Source organism: Gavia stellata, chromosome Z, assembly GCF_030936135.1.
Source record: "Gavia stellata isolate bGavSte3 chromosome Z, bGavSte3.hap2, whole genome shotgun sequence".
In the NCBI taxonomy this organism is placed as follows: domain Eukaryota; kingdom Metazoa; phylum Chordata; class Aves; order Gaviiformes; family Gaviidae; genus Gavia; species Gavia stellata.
The window spans coordinates 42,783,682-42,804,817 of record NC_082637.1 but is presented as its reverse complement, the minus strand read 5'-3'; the positions used below and the strand labels follow the sequence as shown (position 1 = coordinate 42,804,817).

At 34.6% G+C, this 21,136-nt stretch overlaps 1 protein-coding gene across 1 annotated transcript in view; it reads right to left on the bottom strand.

The window, feature by feature from the left end:
* VPS13A (vacuolar protein sorting 13 homolog A) overlaps window positions 1-21,136 on the bottom strand; it is a 105,596-nt gene that overhangs the window by 17,459 nt on the left and 67,001 nt on the right. The window contains exons 48-62 of the mRNA XM_059833918.1: window positions 19,930-20,325; window positions 19,547-19,651; window positions 19,303-19,449; window positions 15,034-15,162; window positions 14,193-14,326; window positions 12,232-12,361; window positions 11,636-11,871; window positions 9,311-9,464; window positions 8,285-8,431; window positions 7,627-7,708; window positions 6,235-6,304; window positions 5,635-5,740; window positions 2,400-2,513; window positions 431-576; window positions 225-306 (exon numbers count right to left, since the gene is read on the bottom strand). Of these exons, the coding sequence (XP_059689901.1) occupies window positions 225-306; window positions 431-576; window positions 2,400-2,513; window positions 5,635-5,740; window positions 6,235-6,304; window positions 7,627-7,708; window positions 8,285-8,431; window positions 9,311-9,464; window positions 11,636-11,871; window positions 12,232-12,361; window positions 14,193-14,326; window positions 15,034-15,162; window positions 19,303-19,449; window positions 19,547-19,651; window positions 19,930-20,325 (2,178 nt within the window). The remainder of the gene's footprint in view (window positions 1-224; window positions 307-430; window positions 577-2,399; window positions 2,514-5,634; window positions 5,741-6,234; window positions 6,305-7,626; window positions 7,709-8,284; window positions 8,432-9,310; window positions 9,465-11,635; window positions 11,872-12,231; window positions 12,362-14,192; window positions 14,327-15,033; window positions 15,163-19,302; window positions 19,450-19,546; window positions 19,652-19,929; window positions 20,326-21,136) is intronic.

The following is a 21,136-nucleotide window of genomic DNA, read 5'->3' as shown; positions in this document are numbered from 1 at the left end:
CCATGCCACTTTTCCTCTAGTCATAATTTGGAAACAGTAATTGCCCCCAAAGTAGAGGCAATAGATCCAACTAATGAGTAACTGTTTTATATGTGTTTATGTATTTAACATCTGTACAAACATACAAGGCTGAAAGTAATTTTATTTATTTTCATAGAACCAAAGCGCACAGTAGTGCTTTAAAATATAAATTTACTGAAATACTGGAATTTACTTATTCTAACCTGTTTTGAATAATGCCTTACAACTGCTGATTGGAGCTGTTGTGTAGTACAGAAGTGATAGCTGAGTTCAAAGAATGCCAACCTAAAAAAAAAAGAAAGAAAAGAGAAAAAGTAAGTCCTAATTATGCAGAGCAAAATAAAAACTAACATATGTAATATTGGTATAATATTTGGAAGTAATCCTTACAACCATATTTTTAACCTACTTAAAGACAACATCTTGTACATCTGTGAGGGTGGCCCCTATACTCTTCAGCAGGAGATTCAAGGACTGAAGTGGTATCAATTCGTTCTTTCTTTCTTCTTTGTTACTATCTTCTCCACCCGTACTCAGTGAAAAGCTTAAGTGTAACTAAAGGATAAAAAAGAGATTGGGAAATAACATGGTTGGTTATTAGAAGTATTATATGCTATCTTTATAATGTTTTAGATGATTTAAAAGCTGACATAAGACATTTCTAATCTTGACTGATATCAGACTGACTTCACAACTAAGAACATAAATATACACCACATAGGGCAATAAAAAAAACCAGCAATATTTGAAGTCAAACTGAATAACTGGAACTACCTTTAAGAAAAAAAGAACTTGAAATTGCTTACTCATGTTTTCAGATAAGGTCTTCAGAATATTTTAGCTATAAATTAGGTTATTAGCTTGTTTTCAAAACATTTTGTTTCTATAACTAATACCAAAAATCAAAGCAGACTGAAAACGGTAACATAACATGGTGTCCACGCAAGAACGAGAAACAAAAGCCTGAAAACAAATAATTATTAACATAAGTTTTACAGCTGCTAAATAGATACTGGAATATGTATACAAGAAAAACTCCACCTCTCCAGGTGCTCTGCTCTGAATTAACCAAAGCATTTGTTTCACAGAAATTAAGGTGACAGTCTCAAAACAGAGAAACATTCAGGAAAATTGCTCAAAGGGTTCTATAGTAAACAAGTGTATTCAGCAGTTTTCAAAATCAGACAAAAAGAAGTTGTGCCTGTTTCCGATTGTCTGAAAACAACACCATGTGCCATTCATTAATTTATGGTATAACAGAGCTTAACCATCGTTCATTTCAAAGATACATAGCTTGTTTTACAGAATCATTGTTACTTAATTCACAGCTCTGTATTAACTTTATAACTGTTAAAGACTAATCTTTTATTAGCATCTGAAGCCCATTTATTCCATCCTATCTCCTCCATGTAATTTTTCTTGTTAAATATGACAGAACACATTCAAAAATCGGCTTTTGTTTACTTTGTTACAAAATGTTCACTTTGTTATCTTAACATGTAAAGGGCATTGTCCTGAGCAGTTTTTGTAATAAAACAACTGGAGACATATGTATGAACATCTAAATGGAGATACACTGAAATGGATACTACATAGACTTGGAATGAGTTAGGCTAATCTGTTTACTTAAAGCTAGCCAAGCATTTCCTGGAATTACCTGTTCTAATAGCAGACTGTTTCTAACATGTCACCAGATACTGTAAAGAGGTGAAACTCAAAGCATTCTTTGATCTATTTCCCATGGGATGGACTGTTACAGAGCCTACAAAGTACCATTACAGCTTTAACAACATCAGCTATGCAATAATCAAAAAACGAAGACCAGTAAGCTAAAAATGCATGAGAGTTAGATCTGGGCAAACAGGCTGTTGTTTCCGTGTAAGTCTGCACATACTAATCAATAGCTGTACCTGAATGTTTATGGGAGTGGGAAAATAGCCAAAAGGAGACTCTACGGGAGTCAAAAAGCAAAACTGCTTTTCCAGTGAGCAAGTTACAATAAAGCTGAAAATGTCATTGTGCAGTAATGCTGGCTGTATGTTTTTTTAGAAATTACATCATTCCGCAATCGACAGCACACTGTCTGCACACAAACTATAGCATTTTGCAAGGATGTCTTAAATAATAAAAAGAATTACTGTATATGAAGAAAGTCATGGATAGGAGTGAAATAATGAACTTTTTATGTAAATATTTAATAAATATTAATGTAAACCCCATATAAGTTAGTGGTAACACTGAAAGCACTTTTCCAGGACATTTTTATTTTATTTTTTATCACCTCTATGGTTTTTCATTTCCAGTGCCTATTACCCTGCAGGAGACAAAACTCCTTCAGTTAGAGGGCAAACACAGGGTGTACTGTGAAAAAGGTATACCTTAATTGGAGAGATATGAAAGTATTCATATAAGCTGATCTGTGATGTATCCATTGATGACACACTCATCAGTTCTTCTTGAAGGGATTCAACATCCTTTTTGAAAAGTTCTAGCTGTGAATGCATTTTCAAAAAAATATTACTTTAAAATACAGAGTACATAAAACTACCATGCATTTGTCACTGAGATGCAATACATTGACTAATACTGCTTATACTCTCCTGATCTTATTTTTTTAATTAAAGAGTTGACATTTTAGAGGACTTTTAACTACAGTTTATTTGCAGTCTTTTTTGTATGAAGACAAGGAAACATATGTATAAAAAGACAATCCAACATACAACTATTTAATGGTTTAAAAAAAAAAAATAAATCTATTTTTAGAAAATTGAAATATTTGCAAATAAAGTTTGGACAATTTTTACCTGGGTCAAACAAAGGGCACACATATATAGCCTTTTGAACACTTAATATAGTGCATAGGTTTTTAAATACAAAAAACTAGTCTAAAGACTATTTTCTGTTATATAGAAACTAGACTTTTACATACTCTGAGAAAAGCTCCATCTAGCCCTTCTCTCTTTTCTTCTTCAAAAGACAGAGTTCCTTTACAACAGTTTTTGAAGAACTGGCCAAGTACAAAAACATCTTAAGATTTTTAAATAATAATAATTCTAAAGTTATAGTCAGAAAACACTTAACCAGTCAAAGAAAATTAAGTTGTAACTGAAAATAATGTGAGAGGTCCTTTCAGAACAGTAAACCCAGGTACCGCCTTGCTGCTTAAACAAGCAAAACAGTCAAGGCACTAAATAATAAGTAGGGATCAAATCCTAAAATTACGCCTTGCAATTCCACTAAAAATGAAAGTGCAGAAGAGGGGCTCTTCTAATCTCTGGATTCAGTGATTCAACTCACAATGCTGATCTCAAATCATTCATCTTTCCACTGGGAGGGGAAAGAGAGAACAAAATACAATGTATTTTTTCCACTACACAACCGTGTGTTGAAAATTAACATAATTATTCAAACTACCACAATAATCTAGAATTCACAGGTACACCTGTTATCAACACATGTAACAGACTGTATGCCCTAGCACACTGCTGGGAACCACAGTTTAGACTACATATTCCTGCATACGAAAATACAGCAACGTCTCTGAAACAATTCTAAAGTAACATTATTAACGGTTATTAAATGCCTGCTTTGTTTAAGCAACCCTTCAAATTTCCTTATATTTCATAGGTCACAACTATATGGCTCATTCTTACTATTTATATTTTTAAAGATGTTTAATTAAGCTTATGATGTTTAACAAAACGGGACTCATCAAGCCTTTAAAAAAAAATTACCTTACTCAGTTTTGCTTCAAGAGTTTATAATATAATAAGAAAAGACTACGTAGAAATACATGCTAAGGTCCTGATTTAGAGAAAGGTGCCTCTCACCAGAGAGGATCCCATTCTTTAAGTTAAAATTTTATTTAAAATTTACATTACCACCAAGAGACAAGAATTCCTAAGTCAATAAGCAATTAATATGTTTTGTGAGACCTTCCATAACTGTGTTGCCACTAGAGCTCTACAAAGAATCCACAGGCTTCAAATTACAACAACAGGAAAGAAAGACAGGACTAGGAAAAATCAACTAGAACTTCATGCTCAATAACCCCAAACTCAATGTAACCACATAAGCGTTCTGTGAACTGGACAGTACATTTATTTTGCCTTTATCACAGGTCAGAAAACCAGAATCAGAATCTTCTTTTTGAAATTCAAACCAAGGAACTCCATATGCTTAGGAAACAGAAGTAGGAAACTGAAGATATATTTAATACATTATACTATGCAAGATTAGCAAATTTACTTAGATGAAAATATCTACTGAACTACAACCCATTGCAGACAAGTCTTACATCAATTTATTCCGCCATAAACTTATAAAGTTCTAACAAGATTCCTATCTTGCTTGAAATGTTATCCCAGAAATTTATTCTCTTGTTGTTCCACACTTTCTTAAAATTTTCAATTTATATTCACACTAGTGCCAGTTTTAAATCTTTTTTCCTTATTTTAGTATAATCCCTGAGCAGTAATAGTTTTTTAATCTCTGCTGTGTAGGTATGGGGAAATAAAAGCAAAGTTGCCTTTCCAACATACCTTTCACTTGCCACAGTAAGACAATACCTTTTAATGCCCCATCAAAAAGGACCTTTTTGCTCTACTCATCCAGGCAGATCTTTTATGCAAGTGTTTCATTTTTCACTAACAGCATTTTTGAGATACAGACAAAACCAATACACAGTTCGTTGTGTATTGACATTTAAATTTCAATACTCTTACAAAGAGCAGCACACCCAATATACACCAGAACTGCATTGTATCTACACAGCTTATCACCTTTTTTGTTTTTCTTTGGCAAATCCAAGAAACTCTGGCTCCTCTATTGCTTTATGGTTGTATTTGAAGTTTTCATTATTATTTCCCAAGCAGACTACCTTGCACTTCATATTATTGCTTATTTTATTTTGACTGTTCCTATGTACAGTCCTCTCATTCTCCCTGTACAGTAATTCAATTCCCTCCCTCTGCCTTCTCCTCTCAACTCAGTATCAACATGTCAACTACATCATCTTCAATTTTATAATTTTGCATAAAATTACTGAAGACGCTTTCACTTTCTAATCAACCCCTCTCTCCATTCCTTTTATATTCTTTTGCTCTCATGGGCAGGTAAGTTTCAGTAATTTCCTGTCCAAGATTTTCCTAGGTTTTTTTTTTTTGTGTTATTTTATTTACACAAGCTGTGTTAAGGAAAATCGTATTATTTTCAGTTTCTTCCTGTTTCAGGTTCTTAATTAACTGATCCCTCAGGCATTAGTAAGACCAAAGAGTCTACAACAGCATTAGTTTCATTCTTTTCAGAAGGTTTTGAAGCCTTCTTTGCATAGCATGCAAGATGAATCATTAAGGTTGGAAAAGACCTGTAAGATCATCAAGTCCAACCATCAACCCAACACCACCATATCCATTAAACCACGTCAAGCAATGCCACGTCCACACATTCCTTGAACACCTCCAGTGATGGTGACTCCACCACCTCAGTCCCAGACACAGCAATTAATCAGTGTTATGGACACAGAAGACCAAGTTGTTTTTTTCTTTTTGAAATACAAATTGAATAATTACAAACTTAAAATCTATTAATCTTTAAAGAACAGATGGTTTCTACCTCTTGGTCACTCGGCACATCAGTCTGTGTGAAGAATTCAACCAGGGCATACAGAAAGCCAAGATCTAATCTGAGATCCATCTCTTGAATCAGGACCTTAAAATACCTACACATGAAACAAAAAACAATTATTAAGGTGTTTTACAAAAATGTGTAACACAAAACTTAATCTAGGGTATTTAGGCCATTTATGTATTGACTTCAGATATATTTTTTTTTTTCCCCCTAAGGGATTCGCCATTTCACTAGTGAAAAGGAGGCTTCCCACAGTGGTGTAAGATAAATACATTTCCTGTAACCAGAACTATTTTAATCAAGCATTTAACACTGTATATAGCACTGTTAAACACAGAGCTTTTTCTAAACGAAAAAAGACTAAAAATCTGCATTAAAAAGACACTTTAAAATCCTTGCTTTACTCTGCAATTATGTGGATAATAGAGAGATGAAAGTTCGGCCCCCTTTAAGTGCTCTAATCTTTCTGAGAATGAGTTGGTGTAAAATTACATTGCATTATGTTTGCCCCATCATAATTTTTATTTTAAAGCTTGATTAAATACAATCAATAGCAAAAGAGATGGAACATGTCAAAATACTTACTTAATATGAGATATTTGTGAATGTCCTGCAGTTCTCATTACAATACTGACATCAGTAAATGGTTTTGGTGCTATTAAGTTGTAAAATAAAAAGAGATGAGCACAGATTTTTATATGATATACATATCTTTATATTTTTAATATGAGAATGTCATATATGTTCAGGGTTTTCTCAGTCCTGTAAAGTAGGATTACATAACGGATATGACTGGCAAACAACTAAGCCAGGGAAAAGAACAGGAACAGAAAGGAAGACAAGAATGAAATGGAACATCAAAATTCTATTTCACTGATCTCAAAATGTACCATTTTAATTTAAAAGCAAATTAATATTGATATAATCTTAGACCTCTATAATTTCCCTAGTCATGGAATAAGATTTTCCAACAGCTGATACAAAAATATAAACTAAACAAAAAAAGAATTTTGCAGATTTATGCACTCTAGCTTGAAATTGATCATATTTAGAATGAACACCTAACATCTTACTAGCTTCTGTACAAAATTACAAGGAGTATTCTTTGTCTCAATTTAGAATCCCTCCTGAGATTACTTTCGTCTTCCAAGTGACTTTGCCCTTAATGATTTGATGGAAGACTGCAGTTTCATCACATAGTATACTGACATTGAGCTCTATGCTCCAAGCATTGCAGAAGTTGGAAGACTACAGGCAAAACAGGCAAAATAATTTGCCATCTTCAGAGCTTATAAATGGAGCCTCACATAGCAATTTTCAGTTTAGACTAGCACTGGCATACATTTCTCTTCTTACTAGTTAAGATTATTTCAGATAGGTCACTAGGTTATCTATTGCATGCAAGCAAAGAAAAAAATAAACAACATGATTAAGATAATTTATTTGGGGCAGTAGGGAAAAATCAGATGACTAAAGATGAAAAGCAAATCCTCACTGCCCTGGAACTTCATATGCAAGTAATACAGAAACGGTGCAACAGATTCACTACCATCAAGATAAGAAACAATTTGATCTTTTCTTATTTTCAGCAGGCAACTATTTCCTATATTAGTCAGCATTAAGTTTTAGTTGTGGTCTGAATGCAACTGCCAAAAGCCTGTTTTAAGTTTGATCCAAATGTAACTTTCACGTTATGCTCTCCAAGAGCACTGAATTACTGTATCAAAAAGATGTGCTTAAAGGTATGATATTGATGGACGAAAGAACCTGTTTTCTTCTGACTGTTAACTGTTTAAATGGTTTTCTGTATATCTTCTGTGTAGAGAAAACTGCTTCCCTAATATTAGTATTTGTGTTTTCTGTAGTCAGTAAGCTTATACCGACTTCATCTGATAAAAGTGGCGTGGTTAACTTCAGTACAAGCAAATTATCTTGTTATTTTAGAAGTAAGGATTATGTTAAACTAGAACAACAAACCTGAATCCAAGGTGATGGACTTTGGAGGCTTAATAGGATAGAACACAAAGGGGAATATGGCTCCAGGAATCTGGTTTTGTATCTAATAGGGGTAAGGACAGGACAAGGCGCAGCACGTTAGCTTTTCAGTAGTGAAATATTTTAAAATCAGGAAAAACACAAGAATTATGAACATTACCTGTAGCATTCCACCAGTTCAAAAGAAGAAAAAAAAGACGCTATTGTGGTTCAAAGTATCTCTATTTTCAAAATGAAATCATCCAATCCAAATAGTCTAGACAAGCTTCTCAAAGTTGGTGGTAATAAATGGTCCACATAATTTTTGCAAAGTATTTGGTTTTAAAAACTTGAATCACAGAATCACAGAACATATGCAAGACAACAAATTGTACCTATTTTTGTTGGTTGTAAAGAAAAGCCACAAGAAAAAGCATGGAAGATGAATGGTAAATGTTCTTCCCAAACATAGTTGTCTGGGGTTTTTTTCCAGAACCATTTAAGCAGTATTTCCGAAGATTGAGAAGCACTGATGTAAAAGCCAATGAGCACGATTAAATTCAAAACATGACAAATCCAAAAAATTCTAAAAATAAATTCAATTTCCCATTAAAGTAACTTTTTCTTAATTAAAAACTCACTGTTTTTTGACAAGACTCACCTGTATCCTGTAAATTTGAATTCTGAAAGACTTCTGATGTGCAGATGAACTGTATTCTACTTTTAAAGCTGGCAGATAATTCCTTCTGATAGGAATCTCATTTGGTTGTTGAATTTTCATGTTCATTCCATTAGGAGTTAAACATACCTATCATATTATTAAAGAAAATTTGGTATGCTGTGTGTTTCAAAAGACTGCTTTTTGTAATATACTTTAAAATTTATACTGTTCATTAACATTGTAAAGATAGCTTAGTGGGAAAAGTTTTGGAGTTTAAGTCAAATGTCATAACTTTTCTTTAAAACAATCAAATTTTGCCATAAATTTCAATAGAAGTAAAATTACAAAATATTGCATTATTTGGAGGATTATTAGCATTTAATACATGGCTTTCTAGAGGAAAGGCAGATTAGTATACTATAACGGTCTATGACCGAGATAAAAATTGGCTCATTTACCTATACCATGTTCATTTACCTACAACACAATTCTAATGAGTATCTAGAATTTATCTACAGACAAGGACAGCTGTATTTGGAGCATAATGTGCTTTTACATTCCAGAATAGTTTCTGGAATTATTTTTTCATATGTATGTGGTTGAATGACACAGTTGAATTATCCTACAATAAGGCACTTGAAAAATACAAGATTTTGTGCCAAAACAAACAAACCAACCCAAAACTAACACCCTGCCCACCTCCCCAGTATAACAAATGAACCAAACCCGAAGCTTCTTTACTGTAGCTTTATGCATATTTAGTCCCATGACCTGCAAAAATGTTACACTTCAATTTCAAAAGATAGAGGCTAACAAGAAAAAGTCTATAGCAAGTTTTCAAACATTTATGGATTTTTTTACAAAGTTTTTTTTCTAGACAGAGGTAAAGAAGGGTTTTCAAATTAATTAGGCAAATCAATCATCTCAGTTCTCCATGGAAGTTTCTTCAAAGATAGCAAAATTGATATATTATCTTTTTCCTGTGTATACATGTAAACAATAGAATTAGAGAACTATCGGTATTACCAGAACATTTGATTCCAACTCAATAATCTTATTTTCTGAAGGAGTTAGCTCACTGTAATCTTTGAATTCTTGTTCTAATTTATCAGTCTGCTTAACACTCATTGGTCTCCATCTTGATTTCTTCTTAGGTTTTGTCTCCCAAACCACATCAGAACTTTGAAAATAAAACAAAGGACCAAGAGAGAAGGATTAGCTATTTCGGAACAAGTTTTCCCTGCCATAATATGGCTTTTAATAGGTTATAACTACAGAATGAGAAACCACAACATAAAGCACTACTGTAGTAAATAAAAGTGGCTCAAAGTACCAAGAAGGCAGTGGGTGATAATTGGAAGCCAGTCTCTTCAATATAATGCAAAAAAGAAAGAGTTAACAGCAAGTCTGTATAACTCCCCACTTTGATGAAGATCGGTATGTAAGGATACTTAATCAGGAAGCTCAGTTTCAACAATACTGCCATCCATTATTCTACAATCTCAAGGTAGTTTTCTGCACATACTCCTGCAAATATTTTGGCATAGTTGGGTTTACTAGAAATTGAGAACTTCAAGACAAGACAAAACGCCTCCTGAACTGCCTCTTACTTTTGATAGCTAGTTTCTTCACTCCTTCTGTCTGAATCAATAGACCGTGATTTTGGTTTACATGTTTCCTCTACCAATTTTATGGTGGGTGTTTTTGGTTTTGTTTGAGTTTTGTTATTGGTGGTGGTTTTTTGGTTTGTTTTGTTTTTTTTTTTAATGGTATCCCAAAATCAATTATTTTCTTTTGTCTCTTACTTTTATTATTAATAAAACAACAAAATAATTAACCATCATTAAAAGGGCACTGGACTCTCTTCTGCTTAATTCCACTGCTTCCATGAGAAGCTCTCATGTCTGATTGCACCTTATAGTCAAACCAAAGGCACACTATAGGGCACAAAACACTATCAGACACGTGGAGGGTATTTCTTCTTTCCAGAAGTTACTCTATAGCCCACAAATACACAGCTTTCCAGACAAAGCCCCCTAATCCAATCCCTGTTAGCTACATCAGTGTCTGTGTTCAGAGACATCAATGGCAGAACAACAAAAAAAAAAAAGGTGAGCTGAAGGGCAAGACAACAGCTACAAAATAGACTACTACCTCGAAATTGCTGGAGTTTTCCCTTTTCTTCCTCTTTTTTTTTTCTTCCCCCCGCTCCGCCCCCCCCGCCCCAAATGTGCTGTGATCCCAGAACCAGCATGGTGAAACTTGTTTCTGCATCAAGTTAGATACAAACTGCCTTTTCCGTTCTTTTTATAACAAGACATTCACAAGTGGGAACATTCTGAATAATGGGATTTTTTTTCACTGTACCCAAGGAATAATCTCTTATCCTCAGAAAGACCTTTCAGGAGTTTGACATCCACTCAGGGTTTTAACAAGAAAACAATACTAACTATAAGCACTGCTAAACTACTGACTATGGATGACTGCTTCTGAAAAACACTGATTCAGTGAAATCTCAACACTACTTTGAATATAGGCAATTAGCTGCCACTTTGAATGGAGTGTTTCCACTGTCTAGATAGTTATAGGAGCTCAGTGTCTCAGATGAGGGCAAAGATTGGGATTTTCTTTGTGAATGAAAGATGTGAATACGTGAAGTATATGTGTATGCGAAGTTTTTGCTTGTTTGCAATGCAAAGAACCAATCAAGAGAAAAAAACCTCACTCTAGCAACCTCATGGCTATGAATATACAGAAGTGTGTGGATTATGGCAATGATATACAACTGTCCCTTGAGTATTCTAAAAAAAAACCCCTTTTCAATATTCAGCACACATTTCTTAAGCATTACAGTTTCTTTCCTGCTTCGCTCTGAAATGTTGTAGTAGAAAACCTAAAGTATTAGAGCCTTGGAGTCGCCATAATTTCTCAATCAAAACTAAAAAGAAGTACAAGCTGCTACTGAATCACGAATTTCAACACAGAATTCAGCACCTTGTTCCTGTAATGAAGACAGGAAAATCCATTGACACACAGACCTTACTCCTTATATTATCACTCCCCAAACTACATGGGCAGCAAATACTTCTGTTCAATGTATTGGGAAGTTTGCCACACGGAGTTACAATTACGTGTTGCAAAAACACGTACATCCAAAACCAGAAACCATATGCATTAATATAAAACACAGTGAAAACAATTCTCTTTACAACAGAAAAACATAATGATTTAGTTCTAAATACTTTTACCCAGACCTATTTTTCCTCTTCCATCGCACTCCAAAATGAAATTCAGTGAGTGAAAATACCTGAAGTTAAACATTTTAGACTGTGGGCACACAAAATAAGTTACCTTGTAATTCCAATGTAGGACACCTCTTGCTTTGTATAATTATTAACCAATGAAATTCCAACATCTTGCAAAGACAGAATAATTTCTTGTTCTGCTAGTTCTGCTTTTACACTTTCATATGTCAGTTTAAATACATTCTCATCTTCAGTGATTAGGACAATACGCTGCAAACCTTCAAAGAATGACACTAAATAGACTACTTTTCTACAGTCCAGGCTGAGTATTTCCATTTTGTCCTACGAACAAGAGAGGAAAAGTTTTTACAAATATATTCATCATTCTACCCCACAAGCAAATGCAAAAGTCTTAGCAACACGACGAACAATGGAAGACTTTTTTTTATAGGTACAGGAAAATAATAGAATTTTTAATTATGAAGTTTTACAGCAGTCACTCTCACACACACACGCTTTTGAACTGAAGGCAATGCTTATGGGCACAAGTTCCAGCAAACACAGTGTTGTTACTGTTCTGTGTTTGAACCTCATATATGAGATTGCTGATCATACTCATTACATATGGAATGTCATACATACACTGATGAACAGGATAATAAATTAGACAGCATTAAAAGGAGATTTAGATAATAAACGTACCTCTTTCGGGGTAATTTCCTCAGTTCTATTTCCACATTTCCATTTCAATTTTCTAGATCCTGCTGGGTCCGCCCAAGTATACAGTACTGCCTTATTTGGCTGAAGACAGTCTTCCAATTCACTGAGGGAGCTAAAAAGAAGTAATATTAAATTAAAATGTTAATGAATATCTTGTGTCAATGACTGTTGCATCTAGCATTTCAACAATAACACTTTAATAATTTTTTCAAATAATGAAAAAGGAAAACTTAAAACAACATTGTGCATGAAAAAACATGCATAAAACCATTCTCAGCACAATATTAAAAACAGTGTCTATACTTCAAAATATGTATGTATACTTTAGAAATAAAGTATACACAGTAGATTTTAAATACTCATTTTCTTCCCCACTTGTGATTAACAGGGAAACATTAAGTAGAGAAAAAAAAAAAGACAGTGGAGCTTACAAGCTGAAAGGAAAATTCAGGTTTTGGGCTGCCTAACATTAATATTCCAAGAGAAGAAAAGTGTGTTCAAAATCAGTTCTTTAGGAAAGGTTTCTCCTCTATGACTTCCTGAATGGAAAAAAGTGCAGTGTTTAGTATCTGGATACTGTGGATATTTTCAGACAAACAGATTTTAAACTCCATTCTCCCTCACATACAGTTAAAAACTGGAAGACTTGTCTTCTACAGCTCTCTGAAAGGAGGCTGCCCCAGAAGGGGAAGTGGAGAGGGAGGTGGAGAGGGAATGGTTCAAAGCTGCACCAGGGGAGGTTTAGACTGGACATTAGGAAGCATTTCTTCACCGAGAGGGTAGTCAAACACTGGAACAGGCTTCCTAGAGAGGTGGTCTATGTCCAAAGCCTGTCAGTGTTTAAAAGGCATTTGGACAATGCCCTTAATAACGAGCTTTAACTTCTGGTCCGCCCTGAATTGGTCAGAGTGTTGGACTAAATGATCGTTGTAGGCCCCTTCCAACTGAAATGTTCTATTCTATTCTCCATATTTCATTAGAAAAGTTACATATATACTTACTAAATTTACACTAGGAATGCCCAACAGCCAGCTAAAAAGATAAAAATTACCAATCTTTACATATAAAAACCAAAGCAAACAATTGACTATGCTTCAGACAAACAGGAACAGATAGCTGCGAGATTAATCTGACTAGCAGCTTTTCCACTTTAAGTCAAGGTCTTTAAACAACACTGCTCTCATTGACTGGAAGGAAAAAATGGTAGAGGCTGTCAGGCTTTTAAAAAGAAACAGGTCAAGAATGCTGTAGATTTGCTCACACTTCTCAGCACTGCACAGTATCTGCATACAGTAGCAAAGCGTTGCAAAGACATTCCAGCTTGAGAACAGAACCAGTTGAGCTGCGTGCAGGTGCAGAAGCAAATTTTCACTGATTGCAGATAACTCAACATGTGTTAAAATAATCTTAGTTTTGGTCTGGTTTGACAAAATTTACGTAACTACCTACCCATTTTCCAGTCCACTCCCTCAACTCTCCCGTAACTTTTTAACCCATTCTTTCAGCTAAATCTCAACTAAGTATGATGGAACAGTAAAAGTCTCAAATCTAATTACATTTACAACTCATTTGTTGCATACTCTGCACAGTCAGCACCTGCACAGTTCAGAAAAGCCAAGCACATCCTTTGCCCCCACCAGGAATGTAAAGGAATGTAGAGGGCAAGGCCACAAAATTGATATAAAAAGAGACCAGAGAGCTTCTTTAGCTCAAAAAACCAGCTTCTTTACTTGTAGAAACAGGCACCTAGCACTACCTAACAGTGCTCTGTTAACAATTCATTCCTTTGATTTATAAAATAAGAGATTTCTGGGTGCTCTGACAAAATTAGACAGCCATTTCTTAAGAAATGGTTTCTTAAGAAATAGGCATACATGCAATACAGGAAATAACAGTTCACATGTCTCCATGCAGACATTCATACTCAAACTCTTCTTACATACCTTTGTCCATACTCAATAATTTCCTCTTTCGTATGGTTTATCAACAGAAATGGAGCTGCACCATCATGGTAATTAGAAAAGGTAATCACTGTAGAATGTTCAGTCAGGTTAACATCCACTGTAATTCCCCCAAGCTGTCAGATGTAAAAATTATGAAGTAAACAACAGTGGAATGAATTTCTAGTAAAGCAAATGTAATTTAAATATTTTGGAAAACTTTTACTCTCATAAGATAAAACCAAACAGTCAAACAACCAACCTGTTTTAACACATCTTTAAAATATTTCCCTAATCTAACTATGAGGTAACAGGCATTGCGCTTAGTAATCAAAACTATGGAGGAATTCTGTACTGTCAAAATTTAGGCTGGTAGTAGAGGAATCTTCCTTGAACCATTCATACTTATTAATGCCCTCCAAAACGTTCTACTATTTAAAACACTCATATATTTAAAAACTACTGCTAGATGAGACTATATGCAACATAGAAGTAAATTTAGTGGGGTTGAAGTTATTTGAGAAGTAACTTCATGTTACTTGAGAACTAATGCAAATACTCCTCAGCCTCAGCTAGAGAACACTAGCAAAACAATCTGTGTTTCAGCTTCTATAGATCAGCTTCGCAGAGAAGTGCTTAAAACAAAACACCTACCTATATCTTTGTGTACACACACAGGAAAGAGAGAGCATAAAAATGAGAATAATACACTTGCAGGTACATAATCTTTTCTCTAGCTAAGGTTTTGCAATACTTGATTGTGTGGGAAGACAGCACATTTTGAGAATGGAAATGAAACAGTTATTTATGTTGTTTTACCTAATTTCCAAAGGCAACCATTTACCTTGTTGTCCAAATGCAGTAGTAGACAGTTTTCCTGCTTATCAAAATTTATCTTCTTTGGGGGGAGATCAGAATTTTCAACTCTAACAAGCAGTTTGTTGGCATCATTTTCAGGCCAAAAGGGAATGCACTAGAAAAAAAAAAATCAGATATTTTAAAGTAAGTGAGAAAACAAACTAGATGTTAAATGACATTCACTTTAGCCCAAAGTTCATCCACTAAAATTTGACCCAAAAGTGTAGTGAGTTGGATCAGAAACTCTATTAAAAAGCCTAAAATTACTTACCTGAACACAATAAATTGAAAGGAAGTCAGAAATAATTCAGACTACAGTGAAGAAACCGGGGAGTTAAGGAGCTAAAAGTGAAAACAGTAAGACTTCATATTCATATGAAGAAGTAGGTTTAAAATGGATAACGTATAGGAAATCTAGAGTGTAAAGCTGAGCATGGGTTGACACCAAAATGGCCAAGCTTGTTACAAAAAAAGAAAAAAAAAGAAAGAAAAAAAAAAATCAATCAACAAAACTGTTCTTCCATTAGCAGACCTCTTGCCAAATATATATAAATCGCAAATCAATCTTACAGTGACAATCAATGACAAAAAGGGATATTAGCATAAATACACCCCATAGTAACTTGAGTACACGGGACATTAGCATACTAGCTGTTCTTTTGAAATACCTTATATAGAGCTAAAAATACATATATGCATACATATAGACACACACACATATATGTAGGTATATAACATATATAAATAAAATATGAAGCATTAGGCAGCTAAAACAGAACATATTCTGCTATTCACATCCACAACTGAAATCACAGCTATTCTGCATTTAAAAACCCAACAGACAATCTCTCTTCAATAGTTTATGCACCAAATGGATAAGACAAGGAGGCAGGGAAGACAAAAGTTTTAATTGTAACTAATGAAAAGTTTCCAACTAATTAAATGAGTCTTGCCATGGGAACAAGCTGTGATTAACAGTAACTTTCAACCAGCAAGCGCCAAAGTCTGTCTAGATAGTCCAGTTTTCCTGTATTTCAAACTGTTCACCTGCAACATCCAAAATTTCAGGAGCATCTTTCTCCAACATAGGTTAAGAAATGAGACGTTTACATTTAATTGCATCTGAGCCCTAGAATTAAATCTTCAATGGTGAAAGACCAGTTCACCAACTTACCATGCCACTAAGTTCCCTTTCCCATTGTTTCTCACACCACAGGAAGCAGGAAGACAAAGGAAAAAAATATAGTTAAACAGCAAGACTGAAGGCGTTCTCTACATCAACATGTATCCCACAGACAAAGAAAATTTAAATTCTATTGTAAACTAGCATAAAATATAGCAAGAATCAAAGGCTGAGAGCTCAAAGGAAATTCAAGGAGAATCAGTCAACAGTAAATGGAAGTTTGAAATCAAAACCAAAAGAAGTAAAAAGGATTGGCTAAACAGGAAGTTACAGAATCAACTACAGAGAACTAAAAAATAAATTTTTGCAATAGTCTTTAGCCACAGAATGTGTCACAAAATGATGCTGTTTCCAAATGTTTTGCCACACACTTGCTAAGTGCTTCACTAGATATTATATTTATACATCAACCTCCATTCCATAATAGGATCTTTAACTTATATTTAGCAGTGGTCTCGTGTACAGTCTTCTGCAATGTTTTCTTTCTTTCTTTCTCTAGGGATGTATGTTTGTCAACTGTCTTGCGCTATACCTAATTTAAAGAACTGTCCTTGGCAAGCCGTTTCATACTAATCACTGTCCAACAACTTCTGTTACAACCTTTGAAGAACAATGGATTTTTCTAAAAAAAGAAATTAAAGTTTCTGATAGACTGGCTGCTTTCCAGACAGAGAACGTGTCCAAGAGGAGATGGGTTCTACACAAGGATTGCTTTTTTCCCTGAAAAGACAGGCTATCTGTCCCTACGAAAGAAGAGTGGATAAAAAAGAAAAGCGGCAGGAAGGACTCTGCTCAACTTAAAATGACAAAAATAGAATGGGGGGACAGGGGAGCAAGCTGAGATATGAATTAATGTTTCAACAAGCTTATTGTTTTTTTCGAAGATCAACCCAATGTAAAAGAGTAAAGTGAGACGTACACAAGAAAAAAAAAATCACAGGCATTATTAAAAAAAAAAATTTAGGTTAGCTGGATAGCAGAGATCCATATCTCAAAAGCAGGATCAGATGGGAACTTGTTCCTGGAAATCTGTCCTGGATGCCCAAATACAGACCAATAGTGGCTGGACTCTACGTAGATGTAGAAGAGAAAAGAAGCATACTGGATTGAACAACTGGGTTACAAATGAAAAACTTTGGCAGACTTCACTGTCACAACACAGATTTTCAGAGACTGCTTATCAAAAGCAAAAATATCAACACAGTGTGGAAAGGCAAACAATTTTGTGAGTGAAATTTTAAATAATTTAGGAGGGGATACAGATTCCTCTGTTGACCTCTACTACTCCATTTGATAAACTGCCATATCTAATCTTTCAAAAGATATTAGGTGTGATCCTCAAAGTCCTCCTTCGATACTCGATAACTGAAAGGAGACTAAGATCAATTAATACAATTATGAAACACCTGAGAAATAATGACACTTGTGGGACATGCTAGAAAATTCTGTAAGCGTATCAATAAAACAGCCAACACAGGAAAACTACAGATATATATGTAGCAATGTACTTGAACTTTCAAAACTATTACCTTTGAATAGTTTTTGCAGAAAATTTCTAAAGTTCCTGTAAAATAATTCAATTTATTCTAATAACAACTCTGTATCAAATATAAACCACAAAACACCAAGAAGTAATGAAATCTGACTATATTTTCTCAGAGTAAGAAGTTAGATAAGAAGTGGCTCAGGCCACTACACAGAAGCCTTTGTCATTTCAGAGCTTTATCCACGAACTAGAAGAGGAATAATGCAGGTAAAGAACCCAAAAACTATGCAGAGTCAAACAGAAGTTTGGTTCATAGGAACAGGAGAATATTAGGAAATAGAACAAATGTGTAAGCTTATGGCAAACAGCCTATTCTTGAGTAAAAGCAAAGAAACATTTTTGAAAATAATGATAAACATTATGGGAAGCTGAACTGACTTAAACACTTAAAGATCTAAACATCATTGTGTACAGCTTACCAAAATCACAACTGAACAATGACAACAAAAAGCAAGCAAAGTACTGTCAATTTCATAAATTGAAATAATGATATTTGAATGGTATTTCTCTTCCATAATCATTAAAGATAAAATGCACACTTACAGAGTATGTGTTTAAGGTACCAAAAATGTAACAAAAACACATGGTAATGAATCTGATCTAAAAATATTATTTTAAAGTTGGTATTTTAGTTTGCAGGCATTTTTGGTAATCATTTGGAGTATCTACAGTGCTGAAGAAAAGCAAGAGGGCTTCCAACCACACTATTTGTTAGGCTAAACTCTGTCTCTGTTTTGGATATACTCTCTTCAAGACTCATTGGAAGGGAATGAGAGGGATTTCACTCTTCCCAGAAGGCAGTATGGATCACTGTTGGCTTTCACAGACCTCCAACACTACTCAAAACAGGCGTTGCTTTTCCTGCATATCCTAAGGGCAGGCATGATGCCCTCAAAACCCAAAATACACACAAAACATAATTGTGGGATACTGCAGTGCAAACAGCCAAGCTGCATGCCCAGTCTTGCAACAGTCTGGACCTTTGCAGCACAGTCAAAAGCCAAAAAGCCACTCCCACACCACTTGGCCTCGGGGCCAGTGATCCCTCTCTGGAAATGAAGCATTAAGCACTAAAAAACAGCACAGAGACTAGTCTCAGAAGAGCAGTTTGGAGCTATCTGAACTGATCCACATGAGGGATTTTCTTCCTATATGAAATGGCATGACACGTACCAGGTCAGCCAAACCACTCTGTCAGATACAACTGCAAAAACTGAACAGAACTTTCACTGCCACTGAAGAGAGAGATAATATAGTAAAAGTACAGTTCTTTTTCTCATACTATTTATGATGCAGGTAACAGAGAAAACATTCCAATTACAATGTAAACCAGCTTTACAATATGCCCTAAAGCATCATTGAGAAAAGGTAACAGGACACAGGTAATTTATTGAAAAGACATGATATATTCAAACATTGTCATTGAACACTATGCATGGCTCATATTTTCCATCAGTGAGTGTTCAAACCAATTTTTGGTTTTCTCCTTAGAGAAACAACTCGGAATAGCTTCCTTTTAAGTTTACCTGTTGCAAAACAATAGGAATCCACTTTTCCTTGCCTTCCTCAGCTACTTCCAAAGTGTATTTGCTTCTATTTGAGATCATATAAAATGGAGTGAAAGTTACAATTCTAGTAATATTAAAACTGCTGTTGTTTATGGTGACACCCACCTGTGAATAGAAAGACATTGTTAGAAATATGCTGTTCTTTTCTTACCTCATTTATATCTCCTGAAAGTAACGAATTTGAAAGATAAATTTAACTCACTTGATATTCCTTTTTATGACTCTTGCATTTCACAGAACCATGACTTCCAACAGTGTCCAGTGAAAACTGATCAGACAGTTCACTGTCAGTTACCATAAGTTGCACCTATGAAGAAGCACCCTGAATTAATTTTCAATTTACAGACACTGACAACCTCTAAAATCATATATAAAGTATGCATATATATAAACATAAGTGCATACTGGAAATACTGGCTCAAGAATATCTGACAACACACTTAAAATATTCTGTCTTTAGACAGAGATATAGTAAGTTTCATGCGCTTTACAAAACATAGCACAGTGCAGATAACTTTCAAAGTGTAAAAATGCTTTCATACAGTAACATAGGGGAGTAAAGACCCGTAAGGTTTTACAAAATACCTTGTTATTTTGGAGGAAGTTTTTGGGCTGGAAAGAAAAAAGGAGTGGCTTTTTGTAATCCGGAGGATGCTTGCGGTGAATACCATCAGCTTTGTATTGCAACATTCGACCGGTTTTATTGACCATCCAGTATGGACTGTGAATTGCTATAACCATCTGCCCAGTTGTGTAGGTCACGTGGACAGCAATATCCAGTTCAGTCTTATCCAACTCTGTGATGCAGTAAAACGTCATGAAGGTGATATCCGGTAGATTGCTTTTTATATGGTACTCACTTTTCCAATTTTGGTCAAGATAGTTAAGCAACTGTAAATCTAGTTTTGTTTGATCCAAGACTGCATTATGAATCTGGGCTGAACATCCTTCTTGTAGAGTGTCATATTTGTTCCCATTTCCCTTTAAAAAAAACCCAAACAGTGTACATTTACATGAGTCACACTCAAAATTCATATAAAATTTTTTTTTCTAGCTACCCTTGAAAATTAAGATACAAGTTATTTAGGCAAAATTTTAAAATGCTTATTATGCTATTTAACTATGTTACATTCTTAAACATCTACCTTAATACAACATTTTACAGAAAAAAAATCTATGCATCCTCATCAATATTTAACACACAAAAAAATCTGTCACCAAATTCAAATACATAAACGTGCTTAAATGACAGATTTCCTCAACTCAGTATTTCTTTCACTACATTTTAATTTTTAAGAGCCTGTTACTTCCATACATTTGGTAGAGCCACTATCTCTAGCTCTAGTAATTGTGCATTTGTGACAAAATTTTATTATTAAATTCAACTATTTGAGTCCAAATACTGATTATTAAGACCCTCTGGAAAAAAAAAGTTTCAGTGTCTCCCATCTATATTTCTATTATCCTAAGTCTACATCAGTAAGCAGTGGTACACAACCACAGCAGATCCACAGGATGAAACATTTAGTGCTGAGGAACCAATGTCCATACTGTACATGTTTTAGGTGTTTTACTTGAGACTAGCTCTTATCTGGCCCTGGAATGAATGCCTACTAACAGTCAAAGTGCACCTAATCATTTAATTTCATCTGAAAAGAAAATAAAGTCTGGCACTAGGTTGCAATGCAAGCCAAAACCTGTCAAAAAGGTAGGCCTGTGAGAATTTGTTAAAAGCATGCTAATGCTAAAAGCCAGTGATAGTGACAGTGCATAAAATGCTACTGTAGGCTGA